Source organism: Oryzias latipes, chromosome 10, assembly GCF_053564925.1.
Source record: "Oryzias latipes strain Hd-rR chromosome 10, Olatipes_Hd-rR_3.1".
Classification (NCBI taxonomy): Eukaryota; Metazoa; Chordata; class Actinopteri; order Beloniformes; family Adrianichthyidae; genus Oryzias; species Oryzias latipes.
Window position 1 is genome coordinate 2,958,085 of NC_136246.1, and position 18,126 is coordinate 2,976,210.

At 41.9% G+C, this 18,126-nt stretch overlaps 1 protein-coding gene across 1 annotated transcript in view; it reads left to right on the top strand.

The window, feature by feature from the left end:
- fstl5 (follistatin-like 5) overlaps nt 1-18,126 on the top strand; it is a 256,580-nt gene that overhangs the window by 199,943 nt on the left and 38,511 nt on the right. Inside the window, exons 9-10 of the mRNA XM_078953833.1 lie at nt 3,087-3,248; nt 4,132-4,266. Of these exons, the coding sequence (XP_078809959.1) occupies nt 3,087-3,248; nt 4,132-4,266 (297 nt within the window). The remainder of the gene's footprint in view (nt 1-3,086; nt 3,249-4,131; nt 4,267-18,126) is intronic.

An 18,126-nucleotide genomic window follows, 5' to 3' on the forward strand; every position in this document is an offset into this window, starting at 1 on the left:
GTCTCATTCTCCTGCAGCGGCTCTCCTGACATAAAAACACATCAGAATGCAACTTACAGTCACATTTGTCTGATTTGGGTTTTCAGCAGAAAATTCTTGTGCCTGGCTAAATTTTAGGTGTTTGTTTTCACAATTGGCTGAACTGATGCAGTGACGAATGCATGCAGAAGGAGAATGTGTGCACCTGCATACTGATAGAACCAGTCTCACAGGTGTTCTAGAATGGGAGAGGTGTACCTCACATGAAAATAAATACAATTATTTGCATTTAATGATGTCTTAAAGCTAAAGCAGTTCACTCCAGCAAAATGTAATTAAAGCACTTGATCTTTAAAATTCAGGACTTTGAGTATCAGAGCATTATATTTTCAAACCAGATTTATTTTTTATCATCTGATGCATGTTAGGTGAAAGAGAAAGAGGCCTAGCAATGTTTGCACTGAAAAAAACTGAAACATTTCAATTAGCCGTGTTTGTGGCCTGCCTTTGAAGTCATGGCTTATTGTTTAATGTGAGCTTACCTGGCATGACCAGAAGAGCTCCCTGGATCTTTAGAAAAGCTTCTGGTTTCCAGCTAATTTTGATTTGAATTGGCCTTTTGTTGTTGGTTTTTATGTTTCTCTCTACTTGAAAGGATTTTTTTTTTCCAGCAGCTTAAATGCAAATATCACGTTTGAAACCTTGGGAGAGGAGACAAACACGAGACCCTGACTAGTGGACAAATGTTGAGCATTCTTTCACATGTTTGTTCTTAACTGAGCTCCCACTAAAGCATTTTCTGCACAGATGATTGCTTTTTGAAATATATGTAAGCTGTTTTCACTGTCAAATTTGCTCAGTTTCTTTTGAACCTAATTATTGGATACATCCAAGTGTTGCCTTCATTTGTGTTAACGCAGCAGTTTAAGGTTTTCTTTACACTTGTACATGCTTTCTACCAAACAGACTGCGGTGACGGGTTTCCACATTTGGATTCTATCCCAAGAGTCCAATAATTCAACCCTATCAGCGTGCAGACATTTCACTGACCAGTTGGAACTCTTACTGCATAAATATATACTTTAAAACCTGCAGCAGAGAAGATGGACTTTATCTCCCACATTCAGCTGCAGAGGGAGCACTGACATGAGCTTTTTTCAGATAATGAGCCTTTAACTGGGGAATGAGCTTTATTGAGTTTGCAAGCAGCCACTGGGATTTGCAACTACGCCGACAGGATGCAGCTCCCCCAGCACACCACTCCGTCCCCCCACCCCTCTACTGCCGCTGCAGTCTCAGCGGTGGCGCATTAATGACAGCAGTTTTCTCAGTGGGTCGGGGATATTTAGCAAAAAGGTCTGGGTGTGCGCCACCAACACACATTTAAGGAAAAGATGGACATCAGATCTCCCCCCCTGGACACCATTTTAAATGGTTTGTCCTTAGTGGAGGTGTGCTCTACCTGAGAAACCAAAGGGGTGGAGTGTTTTAATGAGCACACTTCTACTGCTGTCACATTTTAAGTTGTCAGCTACATAAAAATGTGTCTTTTTACATATTTTATTTTACCAACCGGCATAATAGTTTTTTATTTAAAAATTACATGTCTATCAGAATTGATGTTGGTTTTAGGAGATAAAACGTTTGTTTTAAAAAACTGAAGCATTATTTTCCACTTCTGAACATGTAGCCTAGGACTTGTACAACAGTTCATGTTTGGTACTACTAGGTATTGTGTTTTTTAGAATATAAAAGTCCATGCTAATATTTAGTAAATCACTCCTGTGGGGTTTTATCATCAGTCTTATGCTGTTATGTCTTTTTATTTTCACATCTGAAAAATATGAAATCCATGCCTTCATTTTGAAGATTTACAATCTCAATGAACCGCCGGTAATAGTGCAAACCACAGTAACTATGTGACTAAAATGCATGTGAATCCTGAATAACAATCCCAAATAAGTATCCCAACTAAACCAATTAAGTCAATGGTCTTGTTTTCTTTCTCACCAAATTGTTCAGCTGTTGAACAGAGGAACTAAAGTACTGTGTGTTTCTATGGGAGTCTTGGTGGCAGTGTGGTTACCTCTGACAGGACAGTGTGTGACTGTCACTGGTGAGGTAACCCAGGCAGAGCATTCTCATGAGCTCCAAACCTGTGATCAGCAGATGGTTGCGGTAGCAGCCTCAAATCCTTTCCCCTCACCTGGTTGAGTCAAGAGTTGCTCTGCCCGACTGCCAGGAAATAGTCTCTACAGCATGGCACGCTTTCTCTGCCAAAACCTCCACACAGACCGCTTTTAAAGTGAAAAAAGAGGGCAGGCCCAATCTGGGTCGTTGAGGCTCAAAAGAGACAGTTTACAACAAGACGCTCTTACTTTACCCACTATCATCTTATCATCCTAACATTATGCATAGTGTTGGTGTTGTTTCATTGCTGCTATCCATCTGTGAGTCATCATCCTTCACAAAAACTGAGTCCTTTGAGGTTTCATCATTGCTATGGTTTTCTAATAGGACAACTTCCAATAAAGGATGATTCACTTTTATTTTTTTAATGTTTTCTACTGCAAGAAAATAATGAGTTAGCCTGAGGATGTTTCAAACAACCAGCAACATTTTCCTAACCAATACATAATGGATAATATTCATCTATTTGGGTCATAATGAGTTGTGTTTATTCATGGATCTTGGAAGAAGAAAATGAGCAGTTGTTGTTTTTTTATGTGCTAAGGCATGACCTTAGCACATTGATGAGATGTGGAGTCTCAGATTGTGAAGCCCTGGTCAAAGTAAGCAACATTTAGCTTGTAAGCTCACTTATTTTTTTTTCTCTGTTGACATGCTCTTATCTCCCTACTGTCAAAAGGTTACAGGAAATCAATGACTACCAAATAAACCCAGACACAGCAGAACAGAGGTTATCTGCTGTTTTTTAACAGTCTGATGTGTAAGGCTGCATGAAGAATGTTAACCTTATCTACACATGTACATATGCACCAATGATGCTTGTTATGCAAAGCTACAAGTTTAGGCCTTGTCTAAAGTCTCTGTTACGTAAATCTTACTGAATCATGAATCTTATCTACCCCTGTTTTCCTTCCCAGTTCCTCCTGTCATCCGAGTTTATCCAGAAAGTCAGGCTAGAGAGCCAGGTATCACGGCCAGCCTGCGCTGCCACGCCGAGGGCATCCCCAGTCCACAGCTCTCCTGGCTCAAGAACGGCATGGACATTAAGGTCAAGTTGTCCAAACAGCTCACCCTGCAGGGTAAAGAGAAGTCCCCATATGACTGTCATCTGTGTGAACTGCCTTCTGTTCTCATGGCCTTTAATTCAACATCAGACATATTTGATTTGAGACAACAACAAAACTGCAGATAAAAGAAAGGCAGGGATCAGATCATTAGATCTTAAAATCTGCTAAAAAATATTACAGCGTCTGTCAAGTAATGCATTTAACTAAGTGAAGTATATTGTATCTCTGTAATGTATAGACATCACGACTCTTTGGGTACGGTCTACCCAAGCTATACTTTGTTATTACTACCTACAATACAGTCATGTTAAAATGGGCTTTGTAACCCAGCTGAAGTCTGACAGGTTCAGTGTTTTGGGTTGTTACTCACACTAGTGCAGCCTCTCAACAGCAGGTCTCCGTGATGCACTAACAGCGAGGTAAAGGTAAAGCTACAACTGTGTGTCAAACTGCAGTGAACTGAGTTGAATGCTGTGCAAGCAGAGCTCCTTCACAAATTTGAAATCCTGCATTTGTTTCTTACACTCACACGCTTTGTGGATTATTATTATTATTCTAAGCAGGAAAGACATGTTTGCTCTTTTTTTAGTGTGGAGCAAATTCACTTTTTTTGTTTCCTGCCTGACAATACTTTTGATCCTCCGTCTTCCGAGATATGGATTCCACAACTATGCACTCGCTGAACATCTTTGTGAGCACTGCTCAGACTGCATTTGGTGTGAAAACCACAAAAAAGCATCGGTACAAACAGAAACCAGGGTCTAACTTCAACACTCTTGAACTCTATACAACTTTCCACCTTCCCTCTCAAATGGTGGTAAATGTTGTTTGCAAATGCTAATATCTGTCTCTGTATTAATCTATTTCTTTTGTGTGTTTGTGTTGTTGCTCACAGCCAATGGGAGCGAGGTGCACATCAGCAATGTGCACTTTGAGGACACGGGCGCCTACACTTGCATTGCCAAAAATGAGGCTGGTGTTGATGAGGATATTTCTTCGCTTTTTGTGGAGGATTCTGCTCGGAAAACCTGTATGTATGAGTCCAGCACCATGACCTCCTGCTTTTTATTCACAGGACCAGAAGTGTTTGCTAATTGAAATCTGATGTTCGAAGATAACAGACATTAATGGGTCATGTCCTGTCATTCATTGATAACTTAGGGCAAATTAAGACTTCTTTTCTTCCTGGCAACAGGATTGTTGGGCTTTATTTCACAAGGTGTTTTTTTTTAAGAATTACAAATTGTATGTTTTGCATGTTTTCATAACCAATGCTGCACAGTAGATTTTCAAGAACCAATGGTGTAGGACCCAAAAATGCAGGGGACCATGTTTGTGAACAAGTTTATGAATAAACTTAAACATGAGCAAACTATGAGTTAAGAGGGACACAGATCTGGTGACAAACAGCAGTGGATGATCTGCAAACCAGACACTTAAACCAGTCCACTCAAGCAGCTGTGGATAATTAGTAAACCAGGTGAGACTGAGAACTTGGAAGACAGAACCTGACAGGAAGGAAACCAGAACTGAGTTTACACAAATCAAACGATTCTCACATAGACACTTTAGCTCAGTGGTTCCCAACGATTCGAGATGATTGTTCTTTTGCATTTTTTTACCAGTAATTCATTTCTTATTAGTATTATTAAAACCACACTCCGAAGAAAGTTGTGCTTTCAGTGTTTTTAACATGTTCTTGTATTTTTCTCATGATAGAATACATTTATAACGATTATTAAGCTAAAATTGCATTCCTGAGTATTTCTTTATCTAAATTGTTGTAAAACCAGGATCCCACAAAAAATGCTTTTGGAAATAGCCTGTAGCAGTGATGTGGAAGGTACAGTCAGCGGGCCACAAGCTGATGCATCCACTTGCAGACAAATGGAAACATGGATGTCTTTGTTTTCCTCGTCAGAGCAGGAATCTGGATCAGAACTGTATGGCTGGATAGCTTCAATATTGCTCGCCATTTTTGTTATGCTGGGGTTATGAGGGGCTTTTAGCTAGGAGGAGAGAGTGTAAACAGACTGATGATGGAAAATGTGGGTAGGCTTGCCCTGCGCCAACAGTCCCACCTACAACTCTGAGGTGAAATTCTGATAAATTGCTGTCGCTCTGCAGAAACTATATCCTAAAAAAACGGCCCAGTTTTGTTTTTTTTTGCTAAAAACGGCATCCACATTTTTAAAAGCTCACTGGGAGAGTTTTGCAAAATAAATCAAAAGGTGATTAAAATGAAACCTTTAAATATTTTTTTTCCACAGATGCCAGCTCCAATGAACATCTTTGTTCTGCTGCTGTGTTTTCTGAAAATAAAAAATAAATGTATCTTCTTCCATTTGCTCCCTTTCGGGGTCACGGGCTGCTGGAACCTATCCCGGCCACCTGTGGGTGAAGGCAGGGGGGACCCTGGACAGGTCGCCAGTCTGTCGCAGGGTAGTTGATACTAAGATATTCAAAAACCTGCTGTACTGCTACAGTAATATTGCTTTTCTCATCCATAAGTGGGTTCAGTCATATATTTAAAAAAAAAAATCAAAATTATTGAATCACACAAGGAGAATTTAGATCTTCACTGCACTCATTGATCCATTCTTATCAGCTACTTTCCTTAATCAGTTCAATTACCATTCCTCATTAATCTGCTGCTCGTGCTCTGCATCAGTAATTAGACACGATTTGGGATTAATTGCTTGTCACTTTCTAACTTTGTAACATCCCTTTTGTGACACAAATAACCTTGTTTGTGTGTGAAAAAAAATTTCAGCAAACAATTTCCTCTTTTCTCTCCCGCCTGAGAAGAATGATTCTCAGTAATTAACTTTGACCTTCTCAGAAATGTCAGAGTATGGCTTTGGGTCCAACAACCAGTTGTTAGTGTATTGTGTTTTTGTGTGGATAATTAGAGTCCCCAAATGATTCACACTTCAACTCTGCAGTCAGGTCACCCATCTCGTGTCCAATCCAGGCCTTACCGCGAGAACAAACGTATTTAGAGCCACCTGTATTTACAGTTTGACGGTTTCTTTCCTGCCTGTCAAACATCAGAGCTTCATGCTCCTTGAGGTCAGAAGTTACTCCTCTTCTTTGAAGCTGTTGAAGATCTGCCATTGGTCAAAGTGGTGCTGGGAGCTGGATATTGCAGACTGCTGTTGGAGCAAGGACTCTCATAGGACTGGAGGTCAAAGTGGTAGCAGCTGACGCCTGTCATGGCTGTGCTGCAGCTTGACAAAACAAAAAAAGAGAAAATAGACTTAATTTGAGATAACAGGTTGTTGCCAAAATCCCATCGACTTTTATTGAGAAATAAACAGATGTTACTCAATCATTCTATTGATGATGCTTTTTTTTTCTTAATGATCCTACATTTTTTTTCCACCATATTTTTTTCTTTTTTGCTGTCCCCACCTAAATGTTTGATTCACAGGTTTCCCTGAGCCGGCTTTCAGTGAAAGGGGTGTGGTCTTCTTGCAATAATCCTGATTGGAGAGAGTGGTTGCCACAGAAATGTAGATTGACTCAGACCAATCACTGGGTATTGACGTTCCAGTGTGGCGACCGCTATATTGCAAAAACTGGTGACTGAATTGGCTTCGTTTCGTTGGAACCACAAGTAAGGAATTTTTCTATGCGTGGCGTCACACTCACTCTGTCCAGTTTAATTATACAGTCAATGGGTGTGCCTCTTAAGGCAGGTTTCCCCTGGTCCGCTTGCGTTGCATTGACACACAAAAAAAAAAAAGAAAGACCGTTCATTCATCTCCTCTGTCATGTCATGCGTCTGACATCTGTCTTTCCGCACCACAACACGAGATTTGCGCAGGAGTTCTTTTTCCAGTCCATTGATGCAACGATGTTGCAGCAAAAATTCGAAGCGATGGGAAACAGGTCCCAGTATTAAAACATAAACTTCCATTGTACTTTCAAAATAAAACTTTATAAAATGTTATTTTATATTTACAATGAGATGCTCACACGATAACCTGCGGTTAACACCAGCATCCATTAACACCATGGACGACGAAAGTTTAATTTTGGAAGTACAAAAACACCATTCATGTCAAAATGATGCGTACTAAAAGAACTCAGTGAGTAAGGAGAGAGAGCATGGCGTCTGATATCTGCCAAGGTTTTGGATGTTGATGACATGGCGGTGGTGGTACAAACCACTTGTCCAGTAGCCAGGGGGAGGGGGCGAGGCAGCAGGGTCATTGTAAACTGACTGACAGCTGTGAGAAGGACTCGCAGCACAATGGAGACACACCAGGGTTACTGTCCTGCCTGTAACATGTCTCTTTTGTTAGGTTAAGATGGTTTTGTTTTACATCCAAACTAAATATACATTTTTGATGATTTGCAGGTTTCTGACGGGTAGCTGAGTTTCTGTGAGGCTGTCTACACATTCAGTAATGCTGTCAGCAGGATGAACAAATCAACAAATCAGAAAGAAAAAAAACGAAGCTTTCAAAATCCTTGCGTGTGTGTGGTTGATACAGATTGTTCCAAAAATGGCAAATGCTTGCTCACCATTTGCTTTGTGTATAATGTTGTCATGTTAATGTTGTTAAGCTGCTAAGTCAACTAAAATCCCAGAAAAAAACAACACATTTTTAAGCTGGATACCAACAAATAAGGCTTCTGTGTTCTTTTTTAGTTACTTTGGCTGTGTGATATTGACATGAAAAAAACATTTCTCACAGCTTAAGCCCCACAATCGGATTTCAGAATTACTGACCACATTAAAGCAAACATAAACCAATGTTTGTGGACTGACAGATGGAACATCATACATCTTACATAAAGGTTCAGAGGTATGATTTCTTCAGAATTTGGCTTTAGGGTAAAAAGGAGAAGAAAAAAAACTAACAGGCTTTTAACTTTCACAATTAAATATTGAATCATAAAATGTTAACCCTTGTGCTATCCTAGGCACTGTAACATTGGGAGTTGGGTCATCTAGACCCACTAGACAGTGCTCTGAACCTTTTTTCTTTAATGATTTGTGATCTTCACTGGTGTCCATGGATTACATGAAATCTTTCCACCTTTATCCACCTTTATCATGGTAGGGAGAACACGTCCATGTAAGGGGGGGGTCATCTAAGATAGCACAACGTTCTAAACACACATCGTGTGCTTTACAGGTATGTTCTGGCCTGGTGGGGCATGCCTTTTTTGTTCCTGCAGCCGCTGACTGTGATCAACCTTTTCAAAGTGTTTTTTAGTAAATGTCTTTCCAGGGTGTGTTTTATTCTCCTTTGATCTTTTTCTTTTGAAAAAATGTTGTAGCTTTGTCCAGTGAAGCATTGACTGTTCTAGTGGTATTGATACTTGCAGGTGGAAGAGGTGGTTGGACCAGAGTTCCTAGTAGTAGGTTATTGAGTGTGTTTCTGTAATCAGTGGACAGCTGGCCTGAACCTGCAGATGAAGCTCTGCTTCCTCCTGCAGCACGTGTTGAACAGAGCAGCATGCTGCAGGTCTCATGGTGGATTCTCAGGGAATCTCTGCAGTGAGTGTGTGTGTGTTGGTGCTTAGAAGAATGTTTGTACAGCTGCAGTGCCTGCAGAGGTTAGGAATGTCAGATGATTTGCTCTTGACTCAGAACCGTGCTCGGTAGAGTTTTGCTGATGCAGCCAGACAGCATGGTGTGGGTGAGGCTTCTGTCTGTACTGCGAGTCAGTTTTTCGTGGCAAAGGAGGAACCTTTGTTGTGTTTTATAAATGATGACATCAAAATCATGCCCAATGACATCTAAAAGTCTGCCAGGGCTCACCTCCACTCTATTTAGTGATTACTTTCCGTGCTGTAGAGGGTGTTGAAGTGGGCACATAGCCATGAGTGAACTGGGGCCTCATTTATAAAACTTTGCGTAGGATTTGCGTCAGAAGTGGCGTACGGATGAAACATAGGACGTGCGTACGCACAGAAATATTCGGATTTATTAAACCGTGCGCACGCACATCCTACGCATCTTTCCCTTTATAAATCACAACCGATTCTAAATGCAGCGCAGCTTTAGCGGCTACATGACACGCCCATAGTTGCCCATAAATAGTCCGTGAAACGCCCACAAATTAATATTCATGGCTTGCTAAATCATGGCAAACACAGAGAGGAAATCAAAAAAACGTAACTTCACTCAATGTGAAGTAGAAGTTATCGTTGGCGAGGTGGAAAAGAGGATAAAACGTTGTTTGGAGGGCACAGTGTGGACATTACTAATGCCAAAAAGGCACGTGAGCGGCAAACGGTGGCAGACGCCGAAAATGCTGTAGCCTCACAACCTCGGACTGAACCTCGGAATAAAAAAGAAATGAAAGAAATGATCGGACATCAAAGTCGAGGCAAAAAAACGTCTAGCGCTGCATCGGCAGAGTGTGTCCGCCACGTGGGGGGGGGGGGGGGGGGTACCGGAGCTGACCCCTCTTGATGAGAAACTGGCCGCTATTATTGGGGAATCCCTATTAAGTCCCCCTTATCGGCGTCCTCCTCCGCCTCAGTCACCTGACTGAGACGGAGGGGACGCCGACGCGCCAGGGTCAGGGTGACACAGGTAAGAGAAATAATTCAAATGAATGCAGTCAAGTCACATGTATGCAGGCTACACAATTACAGTTTATTAATATAGAACAATTTTATTTTAGTTGCTGGGTGTTCCAGCGGGGCCAGTGGTTACGATGCTGCAGCTGAGTAGCCGTCTGGACCCAGCGTCTCCACGGCACGCGGCTCTCAACCCTCCAGCAGTGGACGCGTCCTCACCGATGCAGTCCTTGAAATGCAGAGGGAAGTCAGTAGTTCAATCAGAGAGGTGGCCAAGGAGTTGGGCGAAATCAAGATCGCCCTGACTGAAATAAACTGCACGATGAGGGAATTCTTAAATAAATAATATTTTCCACACCTCTTTTTCTTTATAAGCGACGCATCACTTCCAAACGCTGGCGCACAGCAGCAGCAAATGGCTCAAATGCGTGGGGTTGGGGTTCAGGGTCGGGGCCAACACAGCAATCAGCACCAGGGGGTAGAGGCACGTTTTTAAGCTATGCCACATTGTGTAGCACAGCACATGCCAGCACGATTTGGCACACACTGTCACTTTCACGTGTTTCTTCCATCTGCCGACGGTGTCGCCGTTTCTCATTTCACCCGTTTTTGTGCATACGCCTGGGTCAGAGCTTGCGTGGAGGACCGCACATTTTCCCGTCAAGTTTGCTTTTTATAAATATCAACTATTGCGTAGAGAGTGGCGTACGCCTTCTTTTGTGCGTACGCAACGTTTATAAATGAGGCCCCTGGTCATACAGCAGCATCCTCATGGCAGGGCTGCTAAGCATCAGTGCATGTCTTTGTGAATCACAGCACTTTATGAAACTTGACTCCATTACCGCACAGACATGCTCTGATGAGCAGAGCCCAGACTGCCTCTATGAAAATAATCCAATACACAACAACTGCATGGCATTGTTCTGCTCCAGGCAGAGCAGCAACCAAGACGAACTATGAATTGTACTAAAGTGTTATTTGATGGAAAGGTGCCATTCTGGAAGTCAAGGACATCATTCTGCATTTAAAATGGTTAAAAGCAGAGATGAACACAATGTAGAGACTGAAAGAAAATTCATACACATAATTATTGAGCAGAGATCTGAAAAAGTGAGAGAAGGGATATTTCTCATGGCAGAGGAAAGTTTGAGAGCAGCAACTGAAAACTCTGCCTGATAGTAGCAGGAAGGATTTGAGAGTGAAATGTGGAAGAGATGTAAAGACATGGACAAATGAGGTTAAATATGTCCTCAAAGAAGCAGAAGGATTTTAAATTCTGTCCAGAACTTACCTGGCATCCAGTGGAACTGCTGAAGAACTGGAGTAATAAGATGGATGAAGGAAGTTTTGGTGACAATGTAGCCAATTTTGACCTGGTGGTTATGAAGAGTTTTGTTTATAGAACTAAGGAGATAAGAGACGGAGTAATTGAAGACAGAGGTTACAAGGCTGTAAACCCCAAAGGTATACATGGTAGGGGATGCATTAAGTCCGTTATCCCTTTAGGTGTGCATGGTAAGGCTCTGATTGTCTGTTTTGAGTTTATCTTCATTTTTTTACCCTGAAAATTCTTTGCCACGTCTTGTTTGCTATCATTTTTTATTACTCAACAATACATGTCTTGTCATTTAGGAATACTGCATTAAAACACAGGACCTAAAATCACAGAAAACACATAACCCTTGTTGTAGGAGCCATAATGAAGGTGGCACAGGTGAAGCGCTGCGTCATTAGCCAGGTTGTGGGTGTGTCACCGGGGGTGTGTGTGTGGCACGAAGTTTGAAAGGTGCTCACTTACTCGCTGGCGACGCATGAGAATGGATGAGGAAGTGGGGTGAGCCGCGGTGATCACATAATTTGTTGACAGAGTTACTTGAGTGGTTTGGAAGTCTGTCACTGCTGGAATATTAAATATATCAATCGTTTGGACTGCATGGATTGGAAACCTGCAGAAGAGAAAATAAATACTTTGCAGCCAGGCAGACGTTTGGACTGTCGCGTCGGACAGAAAAGCCGCAGCTTAACTCACGGCGGCCCTCAACGCTGTTTGGCCGCAACACTTGTGCTATTTTAGGCACTTTACCATTGGGAGTTGGGTCATCTAGACCCACTAGACAGTGCTCTGAACCTTTTTTCTTCAATGATTTGTGATCTTCACTGGGGTCCATGGATTACATGAAATCTTTCCACCTTTATCCACCTTTGTCATGGTAGGGAGAACACATCAATGCAAGGGGGGGGGGGGGGGGTCATCTCAGATAGCACAAGGGTTAATGTGCTGCATGCTATTAGTGTAGGTTCTATTTCGGACTTTTTTACCCACCCTGCTCTCTAAATCACAGTATATCACATGAGCCACCAAGTAGAAAAAACAGAGAAAATCAAAGAAAAAACAAACAGGCAGGACGTGAACCTAAACGTGTTACGTCTGATGTCAGAGGCAGGTTCCATGTGACACAGTAGTCAGCAGAAGTAGTTCACCTCCTCAATAAATTCATGCCGAAGTTCTGTTTTGAGCTTCTGCTCTGGACTCTCAGTGATTCTATAACATCACAGCAGGCTCCATGAGATGAAATGAAGTAAAGGTCACTGAGCTCTATTAGACATGGAGAAAATGGGCCCTTCTGTACCTTTCAGCACATTACCACACTACAGAACCTGAATACCAAAAACGAAATGTGAAAAAAGAAGAAAACATTTTAGGTCATGATCATTCCAAAGAGTCAGCTCTTTGTCATGAGACCAAAAAGTCTCCATGTTTGGAAAAGTCAGTGCCATTGTTGTCTGGTGTCAAACATCAGAATTAGTTTTATTTCTGAACTGAAACACCCTGAGAGCAAACAGCTCCTTCAGAAGTAGGAGCATCAGATGAAGAGGACTCAGATGAAACAGCACTGCCGCAGGGAAATTAGAGATAGCTGCATCAAAGTGGAGCCACAAAATTTGTCAAGATGGAGCAACAACAGTCTTTGTTGGCAAGGTGGGGAGTTAAACAACTTCTGTTTCTTTGATTTTTTTTTTTAAGAAGAGATAGGGAATTGAACCATACTTTGGAAAATACTTAGCCAATGCACAGGCACGTCCAAGCAACGTGCCCTTGAAGTGGTGTTGGACAACTGATAACTGTCCCCTTACAGCAGACTGTTTCTCCAGATGACGTCCTCTTTCCAATGTTCACTGAAGGTCTAGGACCAACGCTAATGTGTCTTCTGTGTACAGGCAACTCAAAGTAAGAAGTGATCGTTGTGGACATCATTTTAACATTTAAAACTGCCTTTAGACGTTTTTCTGAGTGATGTCATAAGGCAACACAGCGTTGCACCAGGAGCAGGCTGTAGTCCCTGCTCAGGTAACGCAGACATGACACTGTAAAGAAGTAAAATAATAAGCATGTCTGCCTTAACCCCCCCCTTCCATTGACGTGTTCTCCCTACCATGACAAAGGTGGTTAAAGGCGGAAAGATTTCATGTCATCCATGGACACCAGTGTAGATCACAAATCATTAAAGAAAAAAGGTTCAGTGCACTGTCTAGTGGGTCTAGATGACCCAACTCCCATTGTTAAAGTGCCTAGGATAGCACAAGGGTTACCCCTGCGACAGACTGGTGACCTGTCCAGGATGTCCCCTACCATCGCCAACGTAAATATCTAAATGGTTTTAAAAAGGCATGTGACCTAGATGCATTGAATATACTTGAAATTACTATCTGGATCTGATTTGGTATTACTCTGTAGATGGTAAAGTGACCCCACTCTCACACATCCACCCCCCAGTTTCAGACACACTCAAAAACTGCATCTTACAGATTGTTGTCTGCAAGAAGTTGTGCATGTGACAAAGGAAAGTAAGAACAACAAAATGATTTTAACTGAACCGTAATGTGAGTTCAATGGACAAAGTGAACTGCATGGGCATCCCCACAGTGGGTGGAGTCAACACTAAAGTCTGTGCTCTTCTCCTGGTAGTTTTATATCAACATATAAAAATGATTCTTATAACCCTTGTGCTATCCTAGGCACTTTACCATTGGGAGTTGGGTCATCTAGACCCACTAGACAGTGCTCTGAACCTTTTTTCTTCAATGATTTGTGATCTTCACTGGTGTCCATGGATTACATGAAATCTTTCCACCTTTATCCACCTTTGTCATGGTAGGGAGAACACCTCAATGTAAGGGGGGGGGGGGTCATCTAAGATAGGACAAGGGTTAAAAGAAATTCTCTTAATGAGAAATGAAGGCTGTCGTCCACAGCTGGGGACATACTGCCTCAGACAGTGGGAGGGCGCTGGTTCAACCGCAATCAGGTCCAAAGAAAATTCACTCAGAACACAAATTCAGTTATTTAAAGTTAAATAATGTGTATTTTTGTTGAATAATAATATAACAATTTTAATCATTTATCATTTTACAAAAATAAAAAATGATTCATTATTAATTTCCTGGGCTTGTTTTAAATGAGGACGGCATGCTGGTGTAGTGGTTTGCACTCTCACCAGCCTTGGAGGCTACTCTTTGCTAAAATGAGCAATTTAATAATATGAATCCTTTAAAAAAACACATGAATCAGCAACATAAGTAGAATGTAGCTTTATACAATTATACATACAACCTTTAGGTCTCAGATTTTTGTCATAATCATGTTTTAACACGTTAAACATTTTTAAAAGGCAGTCAAAATAAAAAACAAATTACAACAATCACTACAAAAACAAACATTCTGTAAAACTGAGGAAAAAAAATAAAGAGAATGAGAAACGTCTTAATTCTGCAGATAATATTCAAATGATCAGTATGTAGACAGTTTGAACACAAAGAGAACACGGTTGTGTGTTGCAGCTCCCCTGCTGTGAGTTTGCACAGTGAGGAGGAGGCTTGTGTTGGGATGAGCATGGCAGGAAGCTGGGCGGATGCCATGTTATTCCTTTTAACTGTTTTTCTCTCTGTGCTACTTTGGGATGTGCTAAATAGACGTGGTTTGATAAGCAGGTTGTATTGTCAGCACAGGTTTTTTCCTTAATGTCCTCGGGGAAAAACTGGTCCGTTTGGAGGATTTCTGGGTCTAATGTGAGATTCCTCATGTCAGTCTTCTGTCCTGCTGCTGTCAAACTGATGACAAAAAACAATAATGCATGTCAAACTATAAACATCTCTACCCCATTCACAAAAAACTTTGGTTCTTCCATTTCTGACTTACAGTTCCATCACACCAACCACCTTTTCAGCTGTGATGTTTTTCCATTGTAAAGGATGGTGATTTCAGGACAAAAGACAGGAAGAAAAACATTTCAAACATGACACAAACAGCTCAAGTTCAATAAGATGAAACGAAGCTCTGCAGAACTAATGTCACTGAGAAGAACTCCACACTTGGGAACTCTGGATGAGATCCTGCAATGGGTCAACAATTCCAGCCTGAGACAGTAGCCGCGGTTACATGTGCAAAATATCTTGATCTGATCAATGGTCGGATTAAAATTCAACCGTGTACATGGGATCAGAAAAACCTTTTCCGATTAGAACAAACATTCACATGGTCACACTTTTGGACGGAATAAATCATTCGCACATGGGCAAGAGTGTTGAAAATACTGGAAAAGGAAATGAGTCCCACTGTAAACAAACTGCCACAGTAGATATCTGGCAGCTCGATAATATATAAGATGATCTTCTAAACGTGCTTTTATTAATGTTACGGTTATTAGGAAGCGCCTGTTCGCTCATCATTTTATTTTTAATCCGTGTGGTCAGTGCTTTTTTTGTGGAAGAATGGAGCTGGAAGAAGCCAGGTCTAGGAGAGGCTAACATGTGCTAAAAACATTAGCCTTGTTTAATGAACATAAAATCCATGCGGGAAATGCCACAATCTGCATCTTGGCTGCACGTAAATATGTGGGAATAACATCAGCCTTTATTCTGTTGTGACGCGACTGGAAACACAAATCCAGGTGATTATTTGAACAGTTTATAAGGACTGAGCCACACTTCTGCTTTGAAAAGCTCACACACCGCCCCAAAGCCGCTGTGTGAGCTGACGGTCCGAGCTCTGCTCTGACACACGGTTCTCCTGAGTCCGGCAGCCGCTATTCCAGAGCGACGGGACAGATCGCAGTCCGAATTCTACCACACGTAACAAAACAACAAAACGCACACGTAACAAAGCATCCTTCCTCCCCTCAAACACAAAGTTATTAATCCGACTGCTCTGCTAAGAGACACAGTTTGCTCGGTACACCGGCATCCGAGCCAGGACCACACAGGGTTCAGACGTCATGGGGCACGAAGCGCTCCTCCCCCGCAACCCCTCGTGAGGTGTGTAAGAGAGGGGAGAGGCGAAGAGCCAGCGGGGCGAGTCCGGCGCGGCGCTTCTCACCGGGCGTCCACGGAGCAACTGGTCGGTTTTGTTTGTTCTCTGGAGCGAAACACCGTCTATGCATGACGTAAAGCAGAGCAGTAGTGACTCACGATAGGAATGACCGTTTACATGCTCCACGATCGGATCAACAATCGGCATAACCCACCTATCTCCATCGGAAAGAAATTTTGATCCCAACGAGTCTGATCGAAGCAGAGTATTCCGAACGGCATGTTTACATGACACAATATTCTTCCGATCAGGCGTTCTTTCCGATTACTTTTGTCCATGTAAACGCAGCTACTGTTGGGTCCAGAAGTTTCACATGTATTTTACATAGCAGAAGATTTTTTTAAATTCAAAAAGACATTTGGACCCTGGATGGTCAGACTATCAGCTTCTGCTGCTGCACTTCCTATTGCTTTCTGTGGCAGGCTTTAGGGCATGCTTGTTTGGTGCTCCCTCTGTATTGTCCTCTTCATCATTTCATCGATTCCTTGGTGCTTGCCTTTTTCTCTTTTTTGAGCTCACATTGATCCCAAGATTTAAAGGGCAGTAGTCAGTACACTATAAATGCCGGACAGATCTCTCTGTTGGATCACAGCATGTCGTAACGATCATTTTCCATTACAATGTGTGGAAATCATTATGCTATTATTTGGTATTACACTTTTAAGACATTCAGAAAATTATTATACTCGTCTTTTTCTCTCCATTCAGTGTAATGAAAGAAGGGAAACAGCTCTGGATGTGGGTTCCTGTTAGATGTATCAGTTGCAGAGTGAGGGGTCAGGGCGTTCACTGCAGACAAATGAGCTGTTGAGTTCATCTGTGCTTTCTTCACAAAACAAGAGATCGAAAGAGGTCATTAGATAGTTCCGTTTAAAAGTTTAATTACCTTTATGCCATAAAGGTCACCTGAACTCACTATACTCTCAACAGTGTATTACAGTGTGTACAGCTAACAAACTATTAAAATAATTATGTCCTTTCAACCCAAAGAATATCTACTTTAAAAACAAAATCTTGCAAAAGCTGCACAATTAAAATAAAAATTATCAATCAGTCAATAGCCGCGGTTACATGCGCAAAATGTCTTGATCGGATCAATGGTCGGATTAAAATTCAACTGTGTACATGGGATCAGAAAACCTTTTTACCGATTACAACAAACCTTCACATGGTCACACTTTTGGTCGGAATAAATCATTTGCACATGCGCAGTAGTGTTTGAAATACCAGACGAGGAAATGAGTTCCGCTGTAAACAAGCCGAGCTGCCACATACATTTATGCAGCAGCTTGGTAATATACAAGATGATCTTCTAAACGTGCTTTTAGTAATGTTACGGTTATTATGAAGCGCTTGTTCGCTCATCATTTTATTTTTAATCCGTGTGGTCAGTGCTTTTTTTGTGGAAGAACGGAGCTGGAAGAAGCCAGGTCTAGGAGAGGCTAACTCGTGCTAACAACATTAGCCTTGTTTAATGAACATAAAATCCATGCGGGAAATGCCACAATCTGCATCTTGGCTGCACGTAAATATGTGGGAATAACATCAGCCTTTATTCTGTCGGGACACAATTGGAAACACAAACCCAGGTGATTGTTTGAACGGTTTCTAAGCACTGAGCCACATTTCTGCTTTGAAAAGCTCACACCGCCCCAAAGCCGCTGTGTGAGCTGACGGTCCGAGCTCTGCTCCGACACACGGTTCTACTGAGTCCGGCAGCCGCTAACCCAGAGCGGTGGGACGGATCGCTCCGTTTGCTCAGGTGTTGGACAGGACAAGTTAAAAAAAGTCTTGTTTTATTTTGGAAATACTGTTAGTTTTTAACAAAACAGGCTTTGTCAGCGCTGGACGTTCTTTTTAAATTCATCCTCCTTTACAGTCTCTCCTCTACAGGTGGACACATCTTCTTTTTAGAAAAAAAAAACATTTTCCTGTTAGGAGGGTGAATGTGCACTTTTTCTAAAACAGCTGCCAGCT